Source organism: Archocentrus centrarchus, chromosome 5, assembly GCF_007364275.1.
Source record: "Archocentrus centrarchus isolate MPI-CPG fArcCen1 chromosome 5, fArcCen1, whole genome shotgun sequence".
Classification (NCBI taxonomy): domain Eukaryota; kingdom Metazoa; phylum Chordata; class Actinopteri; order Cichliformes; family Cichlidae; genus Archocentrus; species Archocentrus centrarchus.
This window is the reverse complement of record NC_044350.1, coordinates 35,692,512-35,699,756: the sequence shown is the minus strand read 5'-3', so window position 1 is coordinate 35,699,756 and position 7,245 is coordinate 35,692,512. Positions and strand designations below refer to the sequence as shown.

The window sequence follows — 7,245 nt, the reverse complement described above, 5'->3', positions numbered from 1 at the left end:
TGTGACACAGCGCCACCAGAGGTGAGCCGCAGCACTGCACTGCCTCACCCCGCATGTCTTCTATGTTTGAACAGGCGATGCGCAAATTCAGCGATTTTGACCATTAAAGTGTTGAAATAATTCAGAAAACAGTTTTATAGAACAGTCAAGTGGTCAAATGCATTTTCTTTTATCATTGTTAGTATTTTGCTTGCCATGATGACAGGTGAGGCAGTGCCTCACCTGCCTCCCCTGACCCCTGACGTCACTGCACTGGCTCCAGTTTGTTGCTGGAGATGCGCCCCTCTGGAGAGCGCAGCGGCGCACTGTGTGCTGGTGATAACCCCTCAGCTGTAGGCACAGGAAACACCGCAGCTGATAACAGACAGACGGGCGTGGTGTGGTTTGAATATGCTCTATGGAAACTGTGTGTGTGTGTGTGTGTGTGTGTGTGTGTGGCTGAAAACTTCCTGTTACTCAGTGTGTTTGTGCAGAAGCAGCTCCAGCCTGCATGCTGACACATGAGCAGCTCGACCTGTTGTTGACTGTGCTCGCAGACGCTCAGCCACACGGTGAGTCTGACTTTTTCATTTTGCTGAACTGAAAGCTTCTGTCAGCCCGCGCTCGTCACTATAAAGAAGGAAACCAGGTCCTTAGTTTCACTTTGAGATCCTCAGAGTGAAAGCTGGAGACATCGACTGAACAAAGAGCTGAAGGTTTGATTTCTATAAAACATTTGATGTGCGGGAATCTCGGCCGTTACTTAAACTCAGTTAAAGAGGTTTTCATTCCAATACAATCAAACAGTGAATGACTTATTTGTTCTGATGTGTTTCTTTCCTTTCAGGTGGAGTAGACTGCATTCATTCTGCACAGGTAAAAATGTTTGAACTGCCATTATCTCATTAAATATTATCCAGCACTGTAAAGTACCACAAAGTGCTCTTTTTAAAGGAGTTCAAAATACTATGTAATATGCATCAGTAATAAAGTATTTCTGTTCCATGCTGCATAAATAGCACTTTTCCTTTTGCTACATTGCAGTAATTTAGGTGCTGATACTTTTATTAACTTGCACTTCCTGTTTGGGTCAAATGTGACCGGTGGAGACATTCAGCAGTAAAAATACCCTCAGTTTTAATCTCATATTTGATTAATTTTCCTGAGGCAAACACATCATATTTGCACCCACAATCTACCAAATAACAGAGCCGTTAGAATCGGTTTATTCTCAGCTAACAAACGGGGACGGGGTGTGTGTCATAAGATTGTAACTCACCTGAGCTGCCGTGTCACTGAGGGTGGCAAAGCTCCTCCCACTGCTTTGCATGCTCGGAGTCGTTAGCACTGAGCAGTTTGTCATGTTTGTCTCTAAATTTGATGTTGGTAATTAGAAAATGGCAGTTATGAGGATGTCTGTCTGATAAAGCAGTGAGGACCGTGTTCAACAGACTAATTACATCAACAGCTCCAGAAAGTTCATTTTCACTTCAATCAGACGTATTGAAATCATTTCGGCTGTTAGATTTTCATGGACATGATCGTGTGCGAGAGGAGATCTGTTGTGAAACCCCAAAACACGCAATCCCTGCTCTCTGGAACCTCATTAAGCATTAATCATACATTTATTAACATCAGCTGTAGGTCAACACTCGGATGGACTGGACCAGCGGTCTGTAAGGGTGAACTCTTCAGGGTCGGACCGCAGTGCAGAATCAGAGGACCTGTTTCACTAACATGTTCTAAACACAGAACTTGACCTTCCTGCAGCTGCTGTTTTACCTGAAGCTCCTCCTTTTTCCTTTTTTAATAAAATCCAGTTCAGACATTGTGGAACAGAAGTGAGTGAACCGAAGAAAACACTGGAAGCCTCTCGTATTTTTCATTTGCTGCCATATTTCCCAAGCATTAAAAACATGACTTCTAAAACTCATCATTCATAAAGTCTCTTCTGGGTCCTCGTTCCCACTCGTCGTGTCCAAGTTTACTTAATCTCAGGTTCAAAGGTTAAAATCACACTTATTGCAGTGAGAAACTGCATTAGAGGAACTGCATTTTCTGGAACTTCTCCATTTTCATTTCCAGATGTTCCTCTGCTGTTGAGTACAGAGCTTCACCTGGGAAGGTGGAGCGTAAGCAGTGACTTATTTTATGCTGCAAAATAACCAGCCGCAGTTTTTCCAGTGTTGGCTCTGTAGCTTCTCCTCCTTCACCTCAATTTCTCCTTTTTCTGCTGCACTTCCTCATTTTCTTCCTCAGTTTGGTTTCTGCAGCAGTTTGAACAAAATGTCTCACCCTGTATCTTCTCTCTGTCAGGATCCAGTCAGGATGAAGATAGCAGCCTTTAACGGGAAGAACCTGGGACAGAAAAAAGTCCGTGACAAGAATGTCATCAAACACCTCACCAAGGTAATAATGATTTCACCACAGAGCTCCGATGGAGATCAATGATAAAATGTGCAGCATTTTAATGATGTGTTTCCTCCAGATCATATCTCGGTACAGTGTGGTGTTCATGCTGGAGGTGGTGGATAAGAGCGGCAAAGCCATGGAAACGTTACTGAAAGAAGTGAACAAAGCCGAGTGAGTTTCCCGCAAACTTTCCCAACGTCCCCATGAGTAAGCAAACGTATGCACCAAATGACAGTTCGGAGTACCCACCCTTCTTGGAGTCACTGGGCGGGGTGCTTGAGGGTGCTCCATCTGGTGACTCCGTCGTCCTGCTGGGAGACTTCAACGCTCATGTGGGGAATGACAGTGAGACCTGGAGGGGCGTGACTGGGAGGAACGGCCTGCCCGGTCTGAACCTGAACAGTGTTGTGTTATTGGACTTCTGTGCAAACCAAAGTTTGTCCATAATGAACACCATGTTCAAACATAAGGATGTCCATAAGTGAACGTGGCACCAGGACACCCTAGGTCACAGGTCGATGATCGATTTTGTAATCATATCGTCAGATCTGTGGCCGAATGTTCTGGAGACTCGGTGAAGCGAGGAGCTGAGCTGTCAACTGATCACCAGCTGGTGGTTAATTTTGACAGCAAATTCTGATTTAGTTTTAGTCATAATTTGTTAATCTGAATAGTTTTATTTGATCTAGTTTTATCTAATTTTAGTTGGCTAATTATGGAAAGAATACAGTCGACTAAATCTACAGTCGATTCAGTCGACTAAAATATAAAATGTAAAATGTAAATGCTTTTTCTTCAGTTCCCTTGAATTAGTCATTATACACACTTACACAAAATTAAACATTTATTAAAAGTTATGGAATATTATCAAAGCTTGAAAGACCAACACACAAACATACATATTGAACAAACAACATCTTTATTGACCTGACCTTGTTTATTGAGCATAACAATAAAATGTTGATGAGTAGGGCTGCTCTGCCTGAAACATTCACAGGCTAGGAGGGAGGGGCTCCTAGGGCCTCAAAGTAGAGCTGCTGCTCCTCCACATTGAAAGGAGACAGTTGAGGTGGTTTGAGCATCTGACTAGGATGCCTCCTGGGTGCCTCCTGGTGAGGTGTTCCGGGTGTGTCCTTACCAGGAGGAGGTCCCGGGGCAGACCCAGGACACGCTGGAGAGATTATATCTCTCAGCTTGTTTCAGAACGCCTTGGGGTCCCCCCAGATGAGCTGGAAGAGGTGGCTGACCCCTGTGACCCATAAGCAGAAGAAGAAGATGGATGGATGGATGGATGGATGGATGTGTTTACAATATTTTCATGTAACCTGACAGGAAATTGTATTTTTATGTTGCTTCTCAGCGCTAACAGAAACCATCCCTACTCAAAGATTGCCAGCCGCCGACTGGGACGAGACACCTACAGGGAGCAGTATGTCTGTTTTTACAGGTGTGTGAGTCCAGGTTCACTGTAATACAGAAGTATTTATACACTTCCAATGAAACCATTGTTATCATTGAACTGGAAAAACATCTCACTCATTTGTGGATTAGAGTTTAATTTGTGTGAACCAATGTGTGAGTTTTACACCAAATGTGTGGTCTGTGGCCTGAATAAATGTCTCATTTCATGCACGTCTCTCAGACTCGATGAAGTAAACCAGATGGATACCTACCAGTATGAAGATAATCAGGCTGAAGATGAAGACGCCTTCGCCAGAGAGCCCTTCATCCTGCGCTTCGATTGTCCCACCACAGGTTTGTTTTACTGTGTTTCAGTAACGCTTTCAGTAAGCAGCCCCCTCCCAGGCTGACACATGGATTATTACAATCTCACTTCAGAGTACCAAATTTACAGCAGAACGCAGCATGTTTGCAGCCTGCTACAATAAACAGTTTGAACCTCTGTGGACAGTTTTCTCCTTCATAACATCGGTACAGGAGGTGAACTGCTTTCATAACTTTAATATGTCTTTTATAGCTCACTCACCTGGAGACTTTGATTGGCAGGTGTCCCAGCACAGGTGGCTGTAGCTCACAGGCGTCTCCCAGACTTCACCTCACTCACTGGAGTCACTGAACCGGTTGTGTCGACAGTGTTTGTGTTGTTGTTGGTTTTTGGAACATTTGTGTGCAGTAAGTGTGTGCTCCAGTGTTGATGACTGAAATCCTGGTGTTTGATTGGTTGGTTACACAGCACCGATCAGTGTTGTGCCCTAAACTGGGGAAATAGTGATGGATGGATGAAGCAGCAACACGCAGTTCTCAGTGAGGAAACGAAGCTGTGGGTCCCCCTACTGGAGCACTAAGAGATTACATGACAGTGCACATCACACTTGTATTACCCAGTTCTGCTCTTTACATGCCTACTGCACATTTGGCAACATAGTGACGATATCACTACAATTATGTTATGGAATATAAGGAGTAGAATGACATAATTACATAACTGAAAGGAATTCAACCTGTTATGCACCACATTAGCAGGTATCTTTGTACGTGTTATGGATGCAGCCTGTTACCTGAGCTTGACAGCGATAGCTGATAACATAGCGCACCACCTTGTGATCCAAATATGGCTCCAAAGAACCAACTCGAGACCGAGACATTTATTCTGAGGCTTCATGAAGCCGAGGCTTCGCGGGTCAAAATCAGCATGTGACATCAGCAAACTGACCTCTGCACCGTGATGGTGGAACGGCTGTAAATCTGATATTCAGACCGTCTGTGCAGGTGCACTTTTTGTTTAGGCCTCTTTGCCTGTGTGCTCTTCCAGCTGTGGATGATCTGGTCCTGATCCCGGTGCACACAAAGCCCAAAGACGCTCTGAAGGAGCTGGACGAGCTGCACGATGTGGTTGAAGCAGTCAGGAAGAAGTGGAAAACCGATGTAAGTTTCACTGTTTGATTTCAAATTCACTCCGATTCAATTTGATTTCTATCATGAACCTCAGAGACGAGCTGCCGTGCACCTCTCCTGCAACGGGAGGAATGAGAGGGTGAAACCACCTGGGATTTGCTGCCTTGTAGATCAGAATATGTTCTCATGCAGCAGGACCTCATTTTCCAAGAAAGGCTTCAGGTGCAGCAAAGCGCTGCAGTCGCTCAGCTCTCACATCACGATTGTTTCTGTGGCTCTCAGCGAGCTTCTTCCACTGAAGTAATAATGCCCAGGAACGCTCACAGAGCGGCGGTCAGTCATTACTCTGCCAGCTCTGCACAGCATCGTGTCATAATCTGTCTGCTGACCACAGCATTTATTTTTCTCCTGTAGAACATTATGATTCTGGGGGACTTTAATGCAGATGGACAATATCTCTCCAAGAAGGGGAAGGAGAAGATTCGCATCTACTCTCCTCCCTACAAGTGGCTCATTGGTGATGATGTTGACACCACAGCTAGCAACAAAAATGACAACACCTACGACAGGTGACACACACTATAACACAATTTTCAGAGGTTTTTGCTCAGCAGCATTTCTGGGTTTTTCCTGCCTGAGTTTATAAATGTTTGTGTAATGCTTAAAAACTTGTAAGTACCACTGAGGCTGAGAGGATACTATCTGCACACTGTAAATGATGTAAAAGATGAAGTGACCTTCTTAACCATTTTAAAGAAAAGCGGGTGGTCTTCCTCAAACAGGATTGTGGTGTACGGAGAGACCGTGCTGGAGGCCGTCGTCCCCGGCTCGGCCAAGTCCTTCAACTTCCAGAAAGAGTTCAAGCTGAGCGATGAAGAGGTGAGACTCACTCGTGTTTGCGTTTGAGCTCAAAGATGGAAATGATTTACATTTTGCAGCATTTTAAAGGACCGCATCAGTTTGTCATTCAGCTTCATGTGCTCTCCAAGGCTCTCAGCATCAGCGACCATTACCCCGTGGAGGTGGAGCTGAAGACCAGAGCGGGGAGGCAGAGAAGGGCGGCACCGCCTCAGCCCACAACCACAGCATCCAGGAAAGGACGGGCTCAGGGGAAAGGTGCTCACTGACTCCTACTGTATTTATACTTGAGATAGTTCCTGTTTAATAACAATGCATTTCAACACTATTAATCCTATTAAAGGATCAAACCCTCCTGAACAGCTCAGATCACAGTTCAGTTACAGTCTAACTCATTCTGCTGTCGGTGGTGCACAGACCAACAGATTTATGCTGAACATGCAGTGAAAGCTTTTATTCATGTTCACACTTTGTATTTCCTCCATTAATCAACAGGACACCAGAAGGAGGCCAAAGGAGCCGGAGCACCGAAGAGGAAACGAGGGCAGGAATCGAACACACCAACCAAGAGACGACGTTAATGATCTATTGATTTTAAAAAGCAGTGATACTGGAGTTCATTAAAAACTATTTTGATTCATTTTGTGTGACTGACTGAAAACCACACTGATACTACAACCTGTAGTGTTTGTACTGAAATAAAGCATTTTCTTTACTGTGATTTCGAGCGAGCTCCACAGATACGCTCTCAGTGTGCTGAGGAAACACTCTCGTTGATCCAGCGACGGTGTTTTGGGATATCCGTGTCTGGATGGCCACAGCAGCCCAGATTTTGGGTACCACCAATTACTCTTGTAAGATTCCTGAATACATTATAGTTCAGAGATGATCAGGAGATTTTCTGCAGTGATAAATTATGATCATTATGCTGTACGGCAGTGACATCATATTTATATATGAATGGCGCTTCTTCACAATTTCTTATTATATGAATCAGAAATTGCCTGAGAAGAAGAAGGATCACTTCCTCTTCGTCACAGGCTGCGTGATCACAGTGACACCCTCCACAAACATGACCTTCAAGACTTCCAGACTTTATTTGCCGTTTGTACTCACACGCAAGGTTTGGGTCCATAGGAA

At 44.5% G+C, this 7,245-nt stretch overlaps 1 protein-coding gene across 2 annotated transcripts; it reads left to right on the top strand.

Annotated features, from left to right (window-relative positions):
• Positions 1 to 312: 312 nt before the first annotated feature.
• Positions 313 to 6,826, top strand: LOC115780329 (deoxyribonuclease-1-like). Of its 2 annotated transcripts, none has more exons than XM_030729462.1 (11): positions 313 to 551; positions 827 to 855; positions 2,296 to 2,388; positions 2,468 to 2,562; positions 3,752 to 3,838; positions 4,034 to 4,146; positions 5,165 to 5,277; positions 5,662 to 5,816; positions 6,030 to 6,126; positions 6,237 to 6,363; positions 6,601 to 6,826. In XM_030729462.1, the coding sequence occupies exons 1-11, from the start codon at positions 491 to 493 to the stop codon at positions 6,684 to 6,686; spliced, it is 1,056 nt and encodes a 351-aa protein (XP_030585322.1). In that variant the 5' UTR covers positions 313 to 490; the 3' UTR covers positions 6,687 to 6,826. The 2 variants fall into 2 exon arrangements, with proteins under 2 accessions (XP_030585322.1, XP_030585323.1); XM_030729463.1 differs by lacking the exon at positions 313 to 551 and adding an exon at positions 559 to 695.
• Positions 6,827 to 7,245: the final 419 nt, after the last annotated feature.

What these genes read in the sequence shown, in the direction of transcription:
- LOC115780329 (XM_030729462.1), top strand. Translation starts at nt 491, where the DNA reads ATGCTGACACATGAGCAGCTCGACCTGTTGTTGACTGTGCTCGCAGAC. An exon ending in ACTGCATTCATTCTGCACAG is followed by an intron (nt 856 to 2,295) that starts GTAAAAATGTTT and finishes TCTCTCTGTCAG; the next exon opens with GATCCAGTCAGGATGAAGAT. An exon ending in GGAAGAAGTGGAAAACCGAT is followed by an intron (nt 5,278 to 5,661) that starts GTAAGTTTCACT and finishes TTTCTCCTGTAG; the next exon opens with AACATTATGATTCTGGGGGA.